Source organism: Scardinius erythrophthalmus, assembly GCF_964197995.2.
Source record: "Scardinius erythrophthalmus genome assembly, contig: HAP1_SCAFFOLD_97, whole genome shotgun sequence".
Lineage (NCBI taxonomy): Eukaryota > Metazoa > Chordata > Actinopteri > Cypriniformes > Leuciscidae > Scardinius > Scardinius erythrophthalmus.
In genome coordinates, this window is record NW_028296510.1 from 97501 (window position 1) to 116787 (window position 19287).

Below are 19287 nucleotides of genomic sequence, written 5' to 3' on the forward strand. Positions count from 1 at the left end.
TTAAACATCTCAAACGGTTTTGCTATAGTGAGGGATAAAATAATATCCAAAAAGGAAACACTAAAAGCCTCATATCTTCTAAAAATGTAATTATACACCATTTATTTCTATATAAAAGTATACAAATATCACAACGAAACCCCTTTTATTCTTATTTTTTCAATTTAAGAATTATTTATAAGTTTGATATCTCGAACGGTTTGGCCGTGGCGAGGCAACAATTTTATGGGGAATAAGGGACACAGGAAGTGTGTTATAACTTCAGCATACATTAACTGATCTTGATGAAACTTCAGCAGTGTGTTCGTTGTAAGAGGCCGATCTCATGGATGTAACTATTGTGAGTCGAATGAACCTCATTGGTTGTTCCGAAGTTGAACAAAAGTCTTATGAGTTTTGGAACAACATGAAGGGTGACTTATTGATGACAGAATTAAAAAATTTTGGAGAACTAACTCTCCAAGTAAATTCTATAACCTCTGGTACGTTTACCTTGAAGGTCGCCCCAAGACCCAGTGTGAGCAGAAAAGAGACAGTCTTCAGAGTGGAAATGGTGGTGTTACTCTGGTGGGAGCCTTCATCCCTCAGTGTGATGAGGAGGGTCAGTACAGGCCTCAGCAGTGCCATGAGTCCACAGGTTACTGCTGGTGTGTGGACAGTACGGGGCAGGAGAGAGCGGGAACCCGAACTCCAGCTGGAACCCCGAAAATAAACTGTGAGGAGCCTGGTAATCATGTCTACCTGAACTTGAATTTTTTTGTAGAAAATTGTTATTGTCCTCTCTCAATAGGTCACATGTCCTATTTTAAATAACTATTTCTAATGTTTTTTACTAATTAATTGTCTTGGGATCTGATATAGAGAGGTAGAAAATGCTTTTTTGGGGTCTGTTTTAAAGTTCTTAAAATAAGTCTCTTCTGCTCACGAAGGCTGCATTTATTTGATCAAAAATACAGTAAAAACTGTAATATTGTTAAATATTATTACAATTTAAAATAACTGTTTTATGTCATTAGGGCCCAACCCCTGAAAGGGCGAAGGCCCTATTGTTTTTCCTTAGGATTCTTTATTATTAGTTTTCTGTCAACCTTTCGGGCACTTTTGGGGCCCTTAACATGCTCAAAAACTCTTGAAACTTTGCACAAAGGTCAGAACCCGCGGCCGTCAGGGCCTGGCTGAAGCTAGTACCCGGGCGTGACAGGGGGGCTCAACAGCGCCCCCTTGAACGGGGTCCGAAAACTTGGTCCATATATCAAACATGCTTGCATGAATTAATATGAAACTCAGTACACATATAGATCTCATCGGGCCGAACAACTTACATACTCTGTTATTAGCTCCGCCCAACAGGAAGTCAGGTATTATGGGTTGTTTGAAGAACATATGCTCTGGAATTTGAAATACTCCTCCTAGAGAATTCATCCTATCACCACCAAACTCGGTGTGCATGATAGTCAAGACATTGAGGATGCTAAATTGCGGATAGATTTTTGATATCTCAAACGGTTTGGCCGTGGCGAGGAAATGAATTTATGGTGAGAAAAGTGAAACAGGAAGTGTGTTATAACTTCTGCATACATTAACAGATCTTAGTGAAACTTCAGCAGTGTGTTCGTTGTAAGAGGCCGATCTCATGGATGTAACTATTGTGAGTCGAATTAACCTCATTGGTTGTTCCGAAGTTGAACGAAAGTCTTATGAGTTTTGGAACAACATGAAGGGTGACTTATTGATGACAGAATTTAAATTTTTGGAGAACTAACTCTCCAAGTAAATTCTATAATCTCTGGTACGTTTACCTTGAAGGTCGCCCCAAGACCCAGTGTGAGCAGAAAAGAGACAGTCTTCAGAGTGGAAATGGTGGTGTTACTCTGGTGGGAGCCTTCATCCCTCAGTGTGATGAGGAGGGTCAGTACAGGCCTCAGCAGTGCCATGAGTCCACAGGTTACTGCTGGTGTGTGGACAGTACGGGGCAGGAGAGAGCGGGAACCCGAACTCCAGCTGGAACCCCGAAAATAAACTGTGAGGAGCCTGGTAATCATGTCTACCTGAACTTGAATTTTTTTGTAGAAAATTGTTATTGTCCTCTCTCAATAGGTCACATGTCCTATTTTAAATAACTATTTCTAATGTTTTTTACTAATTAATTGTCTTGGGATCTGATATAGAGAGGTAGAAAATGCTTTTTTGGGGTCTGTTTTAAAGTTCTTAAAATAAGTCTCTTCTGCTCACGAAGGCTGCATTTATTTGATCAAAAATACAGTAAAAACTGTAATGTTGTTAAATATTATTACAATTTAAAATAACTGTTTTATGTTATTAGGGCCCAAGCCCTGAAAGGGCGAAGGCCCTATTGTTTTTCCTTAGGATTCTTTATTATTAGTTTTCTGTCAACCTTTTGGGCACTTTTGGGGCCCTTATCATGCTCAAAAACTCTTGAAACTTTGCACAAAGGTCAGAACCCGCGGCCATCAGGGCCTGGCTGAAGCTGGTATCCGGGCGTGACAGGGGGGCTCAACAGCGCCCCCTTGAACGGGGTCCGAAAACTTGGTCCATATATCAAACATGCTTGCATGAATTAATATGAAACTCGGTACACATAGATCTCATCGGGCCGAACAACTTACATACTCTGTTATTAGCTCCGCCCAACAGGAAGTCAGGTATTATGGGTTGTTTGAAGAACATATGCTCTGGAATTTGAAATACTCCTCCTAGAGAATTCATCCTATCACCACCAAACTCGGTGTGCATGATAGTCAAGACATTGAGGATGCTAAATTGCAGATAGATTTTTGATATCTCAAACGGTTTGGTCGTGGCGAGGTAATGAATTTATGGTGAGAAAAGTGAAACAGGAAGTGTGTTATAACTTCTGCATACATTAACAGATCTTGGTGAAACTTCAGCAGTGTGTTCGTTGTAAGAGGCCGATCTCATGGATGTAACTATCGTGAGTCGAATGAACCTCATTGGTTGTTCCGAAGTTGAACGAAAGTCTTATGAGTTTTGGAACAACATGAAGGGTGACTTATTGATGACAGAATTTAAATTTTTGGAGAACTAACTCTCCAAGTAAATTCTATAATCTCTGGTACGTTTACCTTGAAGGTCGTCCCAAGACCCAGTGTGAGCAGAAAAGAGACAGTCTTCAGAGTGGAAATGGTGGTGTTACTCTGGTGGGAGCCTTCATCCCTCAGTGTGATGAGGAGGGTCAGTACAGGCCTCAGCAGTGCCATGAGTCCACAGGTTACTGCTGGTGTGTGGACAGTACGGGGCAGGAGAGAGCGGGAACCCGAACTCCAGCTGGAACCCCGAAAATAAACTGTGAGGAGCCTGGTAATCATGTCTACCTGAACTTGATTTTTTTTGTGGAAATTTGTCATTGTCCTCTCTCAATTGGTCACATGTCCTATTTTAAATAACTATTTCTAATGTTTTTTTACTAATTAATTGTCTTGGGATCTGATATCTAGAGGTAGAAAAAGCTTTTTTGTTTTTTGGGGTCTGTTTTAAAGTTCTTAAAATAAGTCTCTTCTGCTCACGAAGGCTGCATTTATTTGATCAAAAATACAGTAAAAACTGTAATATTGTTAAATATTATTACAATTTAAAATAACTGTTTTATGTTATTAGGGCCCAAGCCCTGAAAGGGCGAAGGCCCTATTGTTTTTCCTTAGGATTCTTTATTATTAGTTTTCTGTCAACCTTTTGGGCGCTTTTGGGGCCCTTAACATGCTCAAAAACTCTTGAAACTTTGCACAAAGGTCAGAACCCGCGGCCATCAGGGCCTGGCTGAAGCTGGTATCCGGGCGTGGCAGGGGGGCTCAACAGCGCCCCCTTGAACGGGGTCCGAAAACTTGGTCCATATATCAAACATGCTTGCATGAATTAATATGAAACTCGGTACACATATAGATCTCATCGGGCAGAACAACTATATTATTAGCTCCGCCCAACAGGAAGTCAGGTATTATGGGTTGTTTGAAGAACATATGCTCTGGAATTTGAAATACTCCTCCTAGAGAATTCCTCCTATCACCACCAAACTCGGTGTGCATGAAGTCAAGACATTGAGGATGCTAAATTGCGGATAAATTTTTGATATCTCAAACGGTTTGGCCGTGGCGAGGAAATGAATTTATGGTGAGAAAAGTGAAACAGGAAGTGCGTTATAACTTCTGCATACATTAACAGATCTTGGTGAAACTTCAGCAGTGTGTTCGTTGTAAGAGGCCGATCACATGGATGTGACTTTTGTGAGTCAAAATTATAGCGCCACCAACTGGCAACAGGAAGTGTGTCACTTTCAAAATGCTTTGAAATCACCCTCATATTTTTACCCGATTTGCTTAAAACTTTGTGTATAAAGTAAACAAACGGCAGATGTAGACCTGTGAAAGGATTATTGATATCTTAGATACTGTTGCCGTGGCAATGCCTCAAACTTTTATTTTCGTTTTGGATACTTTTGAGACTCTTCACATGCTTGAAAATGCATGAAACTAGACAGACACATCACATTAACCTGTTAACCGTTGCCAGTGCGCCCGCTTACTGAAGCGTTTTTTATTTATTTAATTCAAAGTTACTATCAGATTTAATGTCATACCTTGACAAACTATACATAATTAAAAAGATATAATACTCAAGTTTCAGTATTTGACCACTATTGTATTCTGAGAAACTCATAGTGACAGTTATGTCTTAATTTGTGTCAGGAGTTATGAAATGAAAAAATGAGTCGATACCTTTAATATGAATTATGCGCGTCAGCCGCTTTCATTCATAAAAAACTCCGTGCTGTCGTCATGACAGCGATACACAAAACAACGTCCCTCAGGGCTTTAGCTCAAAACTGTGCAGATTTGGAGAAATATTGATAGATTCTCATAGATTTACATCATATTTCTATAGACAGGAATAATATTTATTGAATTTATACCCAAATGCATCGATGTAATCTTTATGAGCGTTTGGTACTCTGATACTGTGTTTTTTAATTCATACCAATAGCCTGAGGGCGCTATATGCACAATAATAGTCCATATATGGAACATGAAGAAGAGCCATGATCATGTGACATTCCAGGACGTCACTGACACACACAAAGCTAACAAGAGATCGCGCTGTCACATGCAGATACAGACGTTTTGAAGACAATAAACATGTTTGCAATGATATTTGAGTTACCTGTGTTTTTCAAGCCATGCCAGGTATTTTCATAATAATATATTATATTTATAATGTAATGCTAATCTATATAGACTATCATTGTGCAGAACAATATCCAATAGTATATTTTCTGTCTGATTTTTTATCTGAAGCCAAATTAGATCACAGAAGATTATTTAAAACACTCGTCTTGCGTTATAAAGTTAGTTTGGAACACAAACATGGTTTTAATCTCATAAATTGTCGTGTATTGATGGTGTGCTAGGCTAACATGCTAGCTAGCCCTAGGTGCACCTGCCACGTCTAGCAGTTATACTTTTATGATTTTTTGAATGCTTACTGAATTGTTTCTTTATTCAAGAAATGCATTTGATACAGTTTAAAATGTGAGGTGAACTTTGAGAAAAGAAATTAGGGACTGAAACCCTATGAATAGCCTGTGAATAGCCAGTTGTTAGTAGCTATAATGCAGACAAAAGAAATGCATATTCAGAGCCATAACCAGGCTGGAGAGAGGTGTGAATGTGTGCAGGGGGAGATTGAGACTGAATGGGGATCGTTTGCACCACAAAACAATAGAGACAATATACTGGATAGATGGTTAGAAAATGACAATAAACATCAGTAGCATTTTAGCGTCAAATCAAAATAAAGTCACATGACATGGTCTTGGAAAACATTTAACTAAATACAGAGTTTTGGACTTATTATCTTCAGATTTTAAACATAAAATGTTTAGACATGTGGCTTTAGCTGTAGTGCATTTCTAGATTGCTCCAGTGCCAACTTCAATTTTATTTTCATGAGGATGTTTCATAAAAAATAATTTCTAATAACTTTACAAAACTTTGAAGCTATTTATAACAATTTTTGTCATTACGACAATAATTAATTCTACATTTACAATAAACTGCCAGGTGTCAGCTTTTAAACGAGATCATACTTGTGCTTTTTTTAACCCGCTGACTCCGACCTCGTCTACTCCGTGCGTTCCTCAACATCGGTCCCGAACGTCGAGGTCGCGATCAGCCATGGTCTCGTTCACTCCGGCTCCAACATGCCATCACGAAGCCTGGATTTTTCCGCAGCGGAAGTCGCGAGTCAGGTCTAGACCAAGAAAACTCTCTCCGACCCTCCCGGTTTTCGAGATATCCACACAAAACCGCTTCTCCCCTCTTCGCGAAACAGAACGCGATGCTGTGATCATCGGCGATTCCATCGTTCGACACGTACACGTTACGTTAAATAAAAGTAAGGTGCATAGTCACTGCTTTCCTGGTGCTCGTGTTTCTGAAATCGCTGCTCACGTTCCCGAGATTCTGAACGAGCGCGTCGGAACCGTTGTCCTGCACGCGGGAGGGGCCGACATCAGACTGCGCCAAACGGAGGTTTTGTAGAAAGACTTCAGGAATCTGATCGATACGGTACGCAGCACATCGCCTGATATAACGATTATTGTGTCAGGACCGCTTCCCACGTATCGACTAGGTCATGAAAAGTTTAGTAGATTATTTGCGCTTAATGAATGGTTAATGTCATGGTGCAATGAGCAGAAACTTCTCTTTGTAAATAATTGGAATCTGTTTTGGGAGCGTCCTAGGCTTTACCGTGCTGATGGCTTACACCCAAGCAGATTCGGATCGGATCTTCTGTCAGATAACATCTCCAAAATGTTAAAAACCTTTTGACTAGTAACCAAAAGTCCAAATCATAGTCTCTGCTGCACCAATTTAACTGATATAAATAGTTTAGAACATTGCATAGAAACTGTGTCTATTCCTCGTTTAGTGAGATCAAATCATAAATCTACTGCAGGATCTAGAAAAAATCTAATTGTTATTAAACCAGAAAATGTTGCTATTGGTAATCAAAAACAATTTTTAAAGCTAGGTCTTCTAAACATTAGATCACTCACACCTAAGGCAGTTATTGTAAATGAAATAGTCACAGATAATAGCTTCGATGTACTTTGCCTTACTGAAACCTGGCTTAAACCAAATGATTATTTTGGTTTAAATGAGTCTACTCCAGCAGGATACTCCTATAAGCACGAGCCCCGTCTGAATGGTCGTGGCGGCGGTGTTGCAACAATCTATAGAGATTTTCTCAATGTTACTCAGAAAACGGGTTATAAGTTTATTTCATTTGAAGTACTTGTACTAAATGTTACGCTCTTAGATGTTCGAAAAACATCCCTATTATCTCTAGCCTTGGCTACCGTATATAGACCGCCTGGGCCTTACGCTGATTTCCTAAAAGAGTTTGCAGATTTTCTCTCAGACCTATTAGTTAACTGCGATAAAGCATTAATTGTTGGAGACTTTAATATCCATGTAGATAATCAAAATGATGCGTTAGGGGCTGCGTTTACAGATTTATTAAACTCCTTTGGGGTCAAGCAAAGCATTACCGGACCGACTCATCGATTTAATCATACACTCGATTTAATTATATCACATGGAACCGATCCAACCGATATAGATATCATTCCACAAAGTGACGATGTCACTGACCATTACATGGTAACTTGCATATTACGTACTCCTGTAATATATCATGCTGCGCCGCGTTATCGATTAGGCAGAACAATCCTTCCATCCACCATAGATAATTTTTCAAACAGCTTATCGGATCTGTCTCAGCTGCTCAGTGAACCCAAACAAACAGATGAACTTGAGGAATTAACTAGCACTATGAGCACCATTCTCTCTGGATCATTGGATATTGTTGCGCCCATTAGATTAAAAAAGGTCAGAGAGAAAAGTAAAGCACCATGGTACAACAATACTACGCGTGTTCTAAAGAGAGAAACCCGTAATTTAGAGCGTAAATGGAAACAAACCAACTTAGAGGTCTTTAGAATCGCATGGAAAGACAGTATGTCACGTTATAAAAAGGCCCTAAAAGCGGCCAGGGCTGAGCATCTACGCAAACTAATAGAAAACAACCATAACAATCCTAAGTTCTTATTTAACACCGTGGCGAGACTAACAAATAAACAGATGTCTCCTGAACAAAGTATTCCATTACAGTTTAGTAGTAATGATTTCATGAAGTTCTTCACTGAGAAAATAGAAAACATCAGAACCACAATTGTAAACGTTCAATCCTCAATCGCGCCTTATAATTCAGCCTCCATTATCACGCCGCAAGAACAATTACAGTGCTTCACAACTATAGAACAAAAAGAGTTAAATAAACTTTTTACTTCATCTAAAACAACAACATGTTTATTAGATCCCATACCAACTAAACTATTGAAAGAAGTGTTACCTGTAGTGGAAGAGCCTCTCCTCAATATTATTAACTCGTCTTTATCTTTAGGTTATGTTCCAAAAACATTTAAACTGGCAGTTATAAAACCTCTCATTAAGAAACCCCAATTAGATCCGAATAATCTAGTAAATTATAGACCCATTTCAAATCTACCTTTTATGTCTAAAATACTAGAAAAAGTTGTGTCCGCTCAACTGGGCTCTTTCTTACAAGAAAATGACACCTATTAAAAGTTTCAGTCTGGATTCAGGCCGCATCATAGCACTGAAACTGCGCTCGTTAAAATCACAAATGATTTACTTTTAGCTTCTGACCAAGGCTGTATCTCAATATTAGTTTTACTTGATCTTAGTGCTGCGTTCGATACTATAGATCATACAATACTCTTAGATCGACTACAAAATTATACTGGTGTTCAAGGACAAGCATTAAGCTGGTTTAGATTGTATTTATCTGACCGCTACCATTTTGTTTATTTAAATGGAGAAAAATCTATCATAACTCCAGTAAACTATGGAGTGCCGCAGGGATCTGTGTTAGGCCCTCTATTATTCTCAATATATATGCTACCACTTGGAAATATTATAAGGAAACATGGAATTAGTTTCCATTGTTATGCTGATGACACTCAAATCTATATTTCATCACGGCCAGATGAAAACGCTAAATTATCCAAATTGACAGAGTGTGTTAAAGATATAAAAGATTGGATGACGCATAATTTTCTTTTATTAAATCCAGACAAGACAGAGGTACTACTTATCGGTTCAAAAAACCACCCACAAAACCTCTCACAATACAACTTTAACATAGTAGGATGTCCTGTTACTTCATCCTCTACAGTAAAAGACCTGGGTGTTATATTAGACTGCAACCTGTCTTTTGAAAATAATATTTCATATGTTACAAGAACAGCCTTTTTCCACCTTAGAAACATTACTAAGCTACGTAATATGCTATCAGTTTCTGACGCAGAAAAGTTAGTTCATGCATTCATGACCTCGAGACTAGATTACTGTAATGCGTTATTAGCCGGTTGTCCTGCATCCTCAATAAACAAGCTACAGTTAGTCCAAAATGCCGCCACTAGAGTTCTAACTAGATCAAGAAAATATGATCATATAACACCGATTTTATCATCCCTACATTGGTTACCTATAAAGTCCCGTATTAATTACAAGGTATTGCTACTGACTTATAAAGCCCTAAACGGCTTAGCTCCAGTCTATTTAACGGATCTTCTATCGCCCTATAATCCATCGCGCTCTTTAAGGTCACTAAATTCGAGGCTTTTGGTCATACCTAGGATATCTAGGTCCACCAAAGGAGGGAGAGCATTTTCACATTTAGCACCAAAACTCTGGAATAGTCTTCCGGATACTGTTCGTTGCTCAGACTCGCTCTCCCAGTTTAAAACTAGATTAAAGACGCATCTCTTCAGCCAGGCATTCATATAATACTTTTAATCCTACAGTTAAATCCGACCTCTAGTTCATAAACGCCAGAGGAGAACTGGCCCCCGACTGAGCCCGGGTTCTCCCAAGGTTTTTATTTCTCCATTAGGTCACCTGATGGAGTTTTTCGGTTCCTTGCCACTGTTGCCTTTGGCTTGCTCAGTTGGGGATATTTGGGGATATTTAATTTAATTAATCAATCAACGATACTATTGATCAGCATTACCGAACGTAGACGTTCCACTAGAAACAAACATTGATGTATTGTTCTAATTTATTACTGTGAAGCTGCTTTGATACAACCTGTGTTGTGAAAAGCGCTATATAAATAAACTTGACTTGACTTGACTTGACTTGACTTTTAGTACCAAGGGTTCATGAACTGTATCTGTTTCAGTTTGGGTATGTCATTTCTGGGGATTTTTCAAAAGTGGGGTTGCAGCTTAACAGGTTAATTAGCCAGTAGACATGTGCAAAGTTTAAAAAATGGCCGTGGTGCAGGGGCTCAGTAGCGCCACCTTTTGACAAAAGTGTTAGTGTTAGTTTTATCTCCAGCAAAAAAAAATAAATAATCGGTATGTATATTGTTTTTATCAAGCCGGACAACTTTCTAATTTACCGTCATTAGCTCTGACCAACAGGAAGGCACAACAGCGCCCCCTTGAACGGGGTATGAAAACTTGGTCCATATATCAAACACGCTTGCATGAATTAATATGAAACTCAGTACACATATAGATCTCATCGGTCCGAACAACTTTTCCTAGGTCAAGTTTTATGGGTTGTTTGGAAACGCTTTTTTTTTTTTTTTTTTTTTTTTTAAAGGGTGTGTGGGGGGGGGGGGGGGCTGGTTTTACCTACAGTCACAAAACTCAGTACGTTTAGTGTTCTCATGGAGCCGGACAACTTTCTAATTTACAGTCATTAGCTCCGACCAACAGTAAGTCAGATATTTTGGTTTGAATGTGGATTTTTTGGCTATTTCAGACTCTGAGTTTTTAGCTACTCCTCCTAAGTGGTTTATTTTATTCACACCAAACTTTTTCAACATGATGAAAATACATTAAAGATGCTAAATTGTGAACGGATATTAAACATCTCAAACGGTTTTGCTATAGTGAGGGATTAAAGTAATATCCAAAAAGGAAACACTAAAAGCCTCATATCTTCTAAAAATGTAATTAAACACCATTTATTTCTATATAAAAGTATACAAATATCACAACTAAACCCCTTTTATGCTTATTTTTTCAATTTAAGAATTATTTATAAGTTTGATATCTCAAACGGTTTGGCCGTGGCGAGGCAACAAATTTATGGCGAATAAGGGACACAGGAAGTGTGTTATAACTTCTGCATACATTAACAGATCTTGGTGAAACTTCAGCAGTGTGTTCGTTGTAAGAGGCCGATCTCATGGATGTAACTATCGTGAGTCGAATGAACCTCATTGGTTGTTCCGAAGTTGAACGAAAGTCTTATGAGTTTTGGAACAACATGAAGGGTGACTTATTGATGACAGAATTTAAATTTTTGGAAAACTAACTCTCCAAGTAAATTCTATAATCTCTGGTACGTTTACCTTGAAGGTCGTCCCAAGACCCAGTGTGAGCAGAAAAGAGACAGTCTTCAGAGTGGAATTGGTGGTGTTACTCTGGTGGGAGCCTTCATCCCTCAGTGTGATGAGGAGGGTCAGTACAGGCCTCAGCAGTGCCATGAGTCCACAGGTTACTGCTGGTGTGTGGACAGTACGGGGCAGGAGAGAGCGGGAACCCGAACTCCAGCTGGAACCCCGAAAATAAACTGTGAGGAGCCTGGTAATCATGTCTACCTGAACTTGATTTTTTTTGTGGAAAATTGTCATTGTCCTCTCTCAATTGGTCACATGTCCTATTTTAAATAACTATTTCTAATGTTTTTTACTAATTAATTGTCTTGGGATCTGATATCTAGAGGTAGCAAATGCTTTTTTGTTTTTTGGGGTCTGTTTTAAAGTTCTTAAAATAAGTCTCTTCTGCTCACGAAGGCTGCATTTATTTGATCAAAAATACAGTAAAAACTGTAATATTGTTGAATATTATTACAATTTAAAATAACTGTTTTATGTTATTAGGGCCCAAGCCCTGAAAGGGCAAAGGCCCTATTGTTTTTCCTTAGGATTCTTTATTATTAGTTTTCTGTCAACCTTTCGGGCACTTTTGGGGCCCTTAACATGCTCAAAAACTCTTGAAACTTTGCACAAAGGTCAGAACCCGCGGCCATCAGGGCAGGGCTGAAGCTGGTACCCTGGCGTGACAGGGGGACTCAACAGCGCCCCCTTGAATGGGGTCCGAAAACTTGGTCCATATATCAAACATGCTTGCATGAATTAAAATGAAACTCGGTACACATAGATCTCATCAGGCCGAACAACTTACATACTCTGTTATTAGCTCCGCCCAACAGGAAGTCAGGTATTATGGGTTGTTTGAAGAACATATGCTCTGGAATTTGAAATACTCCTCCTAGAGAATTCATCCTATCACCACCAAACTCGGTGTGCATGATAGTCAAGACATTGAGGATGCTAAATTGCGGATAGATTTTTGATATCTCAAACGGTTTGGCCGTGGCGAGGAAATTAATTTATGGTGAGAAAAGTGAAACAGGAAGTGTGTTATAATTTCTGCATACATTAACAGATCTTGGTGAAACTTCAGCAGTGTGTTCGTTGTAAGAGGCCGATCTCATGGATGTAACTATCGTGAGTCGAATGAACCTCATTGGTTGTTCCGAAGTTGAACGAAAGTCTTATGAGTTTTGGAACAACATGAAGGGTGACTTATTGATGACAGAATTAAAATTTTTGGAGAACTAACTCTCCAAGTAAATTCTATAATCTCTGGTGTGTTTACCTTGAAGGTCGTCCCAAGACCCAGTGTGAGCAGAAAAGAGACAGTCTTCAGAGTGGAAATGGTGGTGTTACTCTGGTGGGAGCCTTCATCCCTCAGTGTGATGAGGAGGGTCAGTACAGGCCTCAGCAGTGCCATGAGTCCACAGGTTACTGCTGGTGTGTGGACAGTACGGGGCAGGAGAGAGCGGGAACCCGAACTCCAGCTGGAACCCCGAAAATAAACTGTGAGGAGCCTGGTAATCATGTCTACCTGAACTTGATTTTTTTTGTGGAAATTTGTCATTGTCCTCTCTCAATTGGTCACATGTCCTATTTTAAATAACTATTTCTAATGTTTTTTTACTAATTAATTGTCTTGGGATCTGATATCTAGAGGTAGCAAATGCTTTTTTGTTTTTTGGGGTCTGTTTTAAAGTTCTTAAAATAAGTCTCTTCTGCTCACGAAGGCTGCATTTATTTGATCAAAAATACAGTAAAAACTGTAATATTGTTAAATATTATTACAATTTAAAATAACTGTTTTATGTTATCAGGGCCCAAGCCCTGAAAGGGCGAAGGCCCTATTGTTTTTCCTTAGGATTCTTTATTATTAGTTCCCTTTCAGTCGCTCACGTTCGACGTAACGTCGACGTGACGACGTAATTGGGATCACTTCAGGGAGCCCTATCAACTTCGAGTGTCTACAGAACGAGCCAATGAACGTTGGCGTGCGTGAATCGCGTCACGCGCCCCGCCCCGCCGCGCGGGTATAAACAGGAAGCGGGCGCACGCACACATTGTCTTTCACTTCGGAGCCGAGCTTTCGTGAGACTTCTGTCTACAAAGAGATTCAGCCCTTGAAGACTTCAAAGAGATCTACTCTCTGCCTACAGTGTTGGTGTGACGGCGCGATCAGCGGTGGCCGCGAGCATTGCAGCTCACAAACTGCTGTTTTCACAGCACTATTGTTCTGTGTTTGTGTGTGTGTGTGTCGGTTCGGTGGGCGCTTCCTTGTGTGTTTATTCACACCGCGGCTACCCCTGGGTGCCTCAGCACTGAGAGAGTATTTTTTCAAGCTTTTTTATTTTTACTAAAAGAGCAACACAAGCGTGACCCTGCGTCTTTTTCAAGATGTCATTCCGCTTGTGCGTTTCTGGATGCCGTCGTTCCCTGGCGCCAGCAGATGGCCACAGCAGTTGCCTCTCGTGTTTGGGCATTCAACACGCTGAGGCAGCTTTTGTGGATAGTTCATGTTCCCATTGCGGGAATATGACTATCGCAGCGCTTAGATCGAGACTCGCTTACCTCAAGGGAGGTGCAGTCCCCTCGCCTATGCCCCGATCTAGTGTCTATTCTGCCCCGCAGAATAGACCTACTTCGGTGCATGACCAGGGTGATCTGAGGATTACCGTGAGGGCTTCCCCGTCGAGTCATCCTCCGCGGGCCCCTCACGCCTCACAAGCGCTGTCGCCATTGGGGCTCCTTAGTGAACGTCTTGGTCCTTCTCCGGAACGGCCAACCGTTTCCTTTGAGGCTCCGGCTGATGACCAGATGTCGATCGCAGCATCGGAGGGGGAGCTGTCCTCTGGAAATGACGACTCGGCTGCGTTGCCCCCCTCGGGGTGTGTAGCGTTGTCCGAGCCGGATCCAGAATGGACTGCTATGCTTTCCCGGGCCGCCGAGAAGGTCGGGCTTGCGTGGAATCCTCCACCACGTCCCGAACCTTCTCGGTTGGACGATTGGTTTCTCGGGGCGGGCCGTGCTGGTTCTCAGTGCGCTGCCCCGGTACCTTTCTTTCCGGAAGTGCATGAGGAGCTTTCTAGGACGTGGAAGGCACCGTATAGTGCCCGAAGCCGTTCTAGTGGCTCCTCACCCCTCGCCACCCTCGACGGCGGGGCAGCTAAGGGGTATGTGGATATCCCCCCGGTGGAGCGGGCCGTCGCGATGCAGCTGTGTCCGGCGTCCGCTTCCTCTTGGCGGGGTAATCCACGCCTCCCGTCCAAGGCCTGTAAGTTTTCGTCCGGTCTAACGGCGAAGGCTTACAAGGCCTGTGGACAGGCTGCTTCCGCCCTCCATGCCATGGCGCTCTTGCAGGTCCACCAGGCCCAGGCGCTCATGGACATGAACGAGGGTGGTTCTGACCCAGAGCTCCTCCGGGAGCTCCGTGTGGCAACCGACCTCGCCCTCCGGGCGACGAAGGAAACCGCACGTTCTGTCGGTCAGGCGATGTCCACCTTGGTGGTCCAGGAGCGCCACCTTTGGCTCAACCTGGCGGATATGAGGGACACCGATAAATATCGGTTCCTGGATGCCCCTCTTTCCCAGGTTGGGTTGTTCGGCGACGCGGTCGAGAGCTTTGCCCAACAGTTCTCGGCCGCACAGAAGCAGACGGAGGCCATCCGGCACATCCTGCCCCGGCGGACCGCTGCTGCTCCCACCCGGCCGCAGACCCTCCGTCTACTCGTCGCCGAGGTCGGCCTTCTGCGGCGTCCTCCGCTCCCGCTAAGCCCCAGCAGCAGCAGCAACCATCCAGGCCTCAGCGCGGAGCAAGCTGTAGGAAGCCGACCCCGCCCGTCCAGGCCGCTGCCAAACCAGGAGGCAAGCGACGGTGCAAACGACCCTGAGACGGGCGGCCCGGAGGTGGATCAAGTTGCTCTTCAGGAGATGGCGAAGGCGCCACTCCTTCCCCCGGTGGAGGGCCGGGCGGAGAATCTTTTGTTTCCTTTTCTTTTTGTTCCGCCACTGACCCACGGGTCAGTGGTACCCACATTTTCAAAAAAAGAGCAATTTCTGAAACCTCTGGGCCCCAAGAGGGCGCGCTTGGCAGTCGACGACGCCGCCATGCCTTGTCACTCCCGAGCCCCTCTTTCATCGCCAGTGAGCAGCAGTGGCTGTGTTCCGGACGTGCTCTCGCCTCCTCACACTCACTCTGCCCTTCGACGGAAGCAGGTATGTGCTGCACCACACACTCAGACCCCACTTCGGGCCGCTGTGCCGTCCGAGTCGGGTCCCTGCATTCCGCCGCGCTGCCCCACCCCGGGTACGTCTGTGGTGCCGTTAGTCCCGCTTGCTCGGTCTCTGGGAGCCTGGTTAACGCTTCCCAGCCCGTCTCGCTGGCTCATCCGTACCATCAGACTCGGCTATGCGATTCAGTTCGCCCGGCGCCCCCCTGCTTTCAAGGGCATCCTGTTCACCCGTGTTCTGGCGGACAATGCCCCTGTGCTCAGGGCAGAGATCGCAGTCCTACTGGCGAAGGACGCGATCGAGCCGGTCCCTCCAGCCGATATGAAGACCGGCTTCTACAGCCCGTACTTCATTGTACCCAAGAAAGGTGGTGGGTTACGACCAATCTTGGACCTGCGCGTCCTGAACCGGTCCCTTCACAGGCTACCGTTCAAGATGCTTACGCAGAAACGCATTTTCAAATGCATCCGTCCCCAAGATTGGTTTGCAGCGATCGACCTGAAGGACGCGTACTTTCATGTCTCGATTCTCCCTCGACACAGACCGTTTCTCCACTTTGCGTTCGAGGGGCGGGCATATCAGTACAAGGTCTTACCCTTCGGGCTGGCCCTGTCGCCCCGCGTCTTCACGAAAGTCGCGGAGGCGGCCATTGCTCCCATGTGCGAGCGTGGTGTTCGCATCCTCAACTACCTCGACGACTGGCTTATTCTGGCCCAGTCGAGAGAGCAGTTGTGCGAACACAGGGACATGGTGCTCAGTCACCTCAGCCACCTAGGGCTTCGGGTCAACTGGGAAAAGAGCAAACTCACCCCCGGGCAGAGGATCTCTTTTCTTGGTATGGAGTTGGACTCGATCAACATGACAGCGCGCCTCACCGAGGCCCGTGTCCAGTCAGTGTTGAACTGCGTGAGCACGCTCAGACGCAGAACAGCGGCACCACTGAAACTGTTTCAGAGGCTCCTGGGGCATATGGCATCTGCAGCCGCGGTTACGCCGCTCGGATTGCTTCATATGAGGCCGCTCCCACACTGGCTCCACGATCGAGTCCCGAGATAGGCGTGGCAGAGCGGCTCGTGCCGGGTCCAAGTGACTCCGCACTGTCGCCAAACTCTCAGCTTGTGGTCGGACCCTTCCTTCCTGCGGGCAGGTGTTCCCCTGGAACAAGTGTCCAGGCACTCTGTGGTCTCCACGGATGCCTCTACCACCGGCTGGGGGGCCACGTACAACGGGCATGCAGCTTCAGGTCTGTGGACGGGGCCTCAACTGCATTGGCACATCAACTGCCTCGAGTTGTTAGCAGTACGTCTTGCACTGAGCCGTTTCAAAACGCTGCTACTAGGCAAGCACGTACTGGTCCGTACGGACAGCACTGCGACCGTTGCGTACATCAACCGCCAAGGTGGTCTACGTTCCCGCCGCATGTCACAACTCGCCCGCCATCTCCTCCTCTGGAGTCAGAAGCATCTGAGGTCGCTTCGTGCCATTTACATTCCGGGCCTGCTCAACCGTGCAGCCGACGAGCTCTCACGGCAGCAGGTGCTACCGGGAGAATGGCGACTCCATCCCCAGGTGGTCCAGCTGATTTTCAGGCGCTTCGGGACCGCTCAGGTAGATCTGTTTGCCGCCCCGGACACGTCTCATTGCCAGTTGTTCTATTCTCTGACCGAGGGGACCCTCGGCACGGATGCTCTGGCACACAGCTGGCCCCGGGGCCTTCGCAAGTATGCGTTTCCCCCAGTGAGCCTTCTTGCACAGACCTTGTGCAAAGTCAGGGAGGACGAGGAGCAGGTCTTGTTAGTTGCGCCGTATTGGCCCAACCGGACCTGGTTCCCGGAACTAGTGCTCCTCGCGACAGCCCCTCCCTGGCCCATTCCTCTGAGAGAAGACCTGCTCTCTCAGAGACGGGGCACCCTATGGCACCCGCGTCCAGACCTCTGGAAACTCCATGTCTGGTCCCTGGACGGGACGCGGAGGTTCTAGGTGACCTACCCCCTGCGGTAGTTGACACCATCACTTCCGCTAGAGCCCCCTCTACGAGGCGCCTCTATGCGCTGAAGTGGAACCTGTTCGTTGACTGGTGCTCCTCTCACGAGGAGAACCCCCGATCTTGCTCGATCAGAGCCGTGCTTTCCTTCCTGCAAGAAGGGCTGGAGCGAAGGCTGTCTCCCTCCACCCTTAAAGTGTATGTTGCCGCTATTGCCGCACATCACGATGCTGTTGATGGTAAGTCTTTGGGAAGGCATGACCTGATCGTCAGGTTCCTGAGGGGAGCGAGGAGACTGAATCCTCCTCGCCCACTCTCTATACCCTCTTGGGACTTGTCTCTGGTCCTTTCGGCACTTCAGAGACCACCCTTTGAGCCTCTGCAATCAGCTGAGTTAAAAATTCTGTCCTGTAAGACAGTACTCCTGGTTGCATTGGCCTCTATCAAGAGGGTAGGGGACCTGCATGCATTTTCGGTCGACGAATCGTGCCTAGAATTCGGCCCGGATAACTCTCACGTCATCCTGAGACCCCGGCCCGGATACGTGCCCAAGGTTCCTACCACTCCCTTCCGGGACCAGGTAGTGAACCTGCAAGCGCTGCCTTCGGAGGAGGCAGACCCAGCCCTGGCTTTTCTCTGTCCCGTTCGCGCTCTGCGTCTGTACGTGGACAGAACGCAAAGCCTCAGGACCTCAGATCAGCTCTTCGTCTGTTACGGAGGCCAGCAGAAAGGGAAGGCTGTCTCCAAGCAGAGGATGGCCCACTGGATAGTGGATGCCATCGCCTTGGCTTACGAAGCCCAAGGCGTGCCCTGCCCGCCTGGGTTGAAAGCCCACTCCACTAGGAGTGTCGCTTCTTCCTGGGCGCTGGCTCACGGCGCCTCGCTGACAGACATCTGTAGAGCTGCGGGCTGGGCGACACCTAACACGTTCGCTAGGTTTTATAGCTTACGTGTTGAGCCGGTTTCTTCCTGTGTGCTCGCTTCTACTAGCCGGTAACACCGAAGTTCCCGCTCTAGTGTCGGCTTGCTGCGCCACTCCCTTCCTAGGAACGGATACGTGCGCTTTTTACTCCAGTCGAGTTCCCCATTGGCGAACCCTGTGAGTTCCTCCGCACCCCTTCGGCAGTCGGACGTTGCGGAGCGTCCGACGCCAGGCCTAGTGCTCGTATGCTTGTGTAACTTGTGCTAGGCTGGGTTCCATATGTGGTGATCCCTGCAGCGATCCCATATGTGTATTCTTCCACGACCAGTTCCCTGCGGTGAGCCCGTGTCTTCCCTTGGCAGAGTCTGCTCTGCCGTCACTGTCCGGTGTGTCTCCCCCTTCGGGTGGAGCCACCCCAGTGACATTCCATATGTCGCACTGCCCCTTCGGCCAGTCCATATGTGTATTCTCCACATGTTACCTCCCTTCGGGCAGGATGTGGCTCCGCAGCGTTCTTTCCCCTGGAGAGGTACGCTTTCCCAGTGTTATCCAAGAGTTCCGCTGTGTGGGGTATAATGGAACAGCAGTTGAACTCCCTCTACGCAGATCTTCCGCCCCAGCAGTTGGGGGTCTGAGAGTC

The 19287-nt window shown here is 45.2% G+C and overlaps 1 protein-coding gene across 39 annotated transcripts in view; it reads left to right on the forward strand.

Moving 5' to 3' along the window:
- Positions 1 to 19287, forward strand: part of LOC308686291 (thyroglobulin-like) — a 41879-nt gene that overhangs the window by 4443 nt on the left and 18149 nt on the right. For 4 of the 39 annotated variants that reach the window (XM_081394683.1, XM_081394687.1, XM_081394688.1 and 1 more), the window contains exons 2-6: positions 500 to 715; positions 1807 to 2022; positions 3112 to 3339; positions 11495 to 11710; positions 12807 to 13022. In XM_081394683.1, the coding sequence (XP_081250809.1) occupies positions 500 to 715; positions 1807 to 2022; positions 3112 to 3339; positions 11495 to 11710; positions 12807 to 13022 (1092 nt within the window). Of the gene's footprint in view, positions 1 to 499; positions 728 to 1806; positions 2035 to 3111; positions 3340 to 11494; positions 11723 to 12806; positions 13035 to 19287 lie in introns of all 39 variants that reach the window. The other 35 variants (XM_081394680.1, XM_081394656.1, XM_081394655.1 and 32 more) reach the window with 20 other exon arrangements.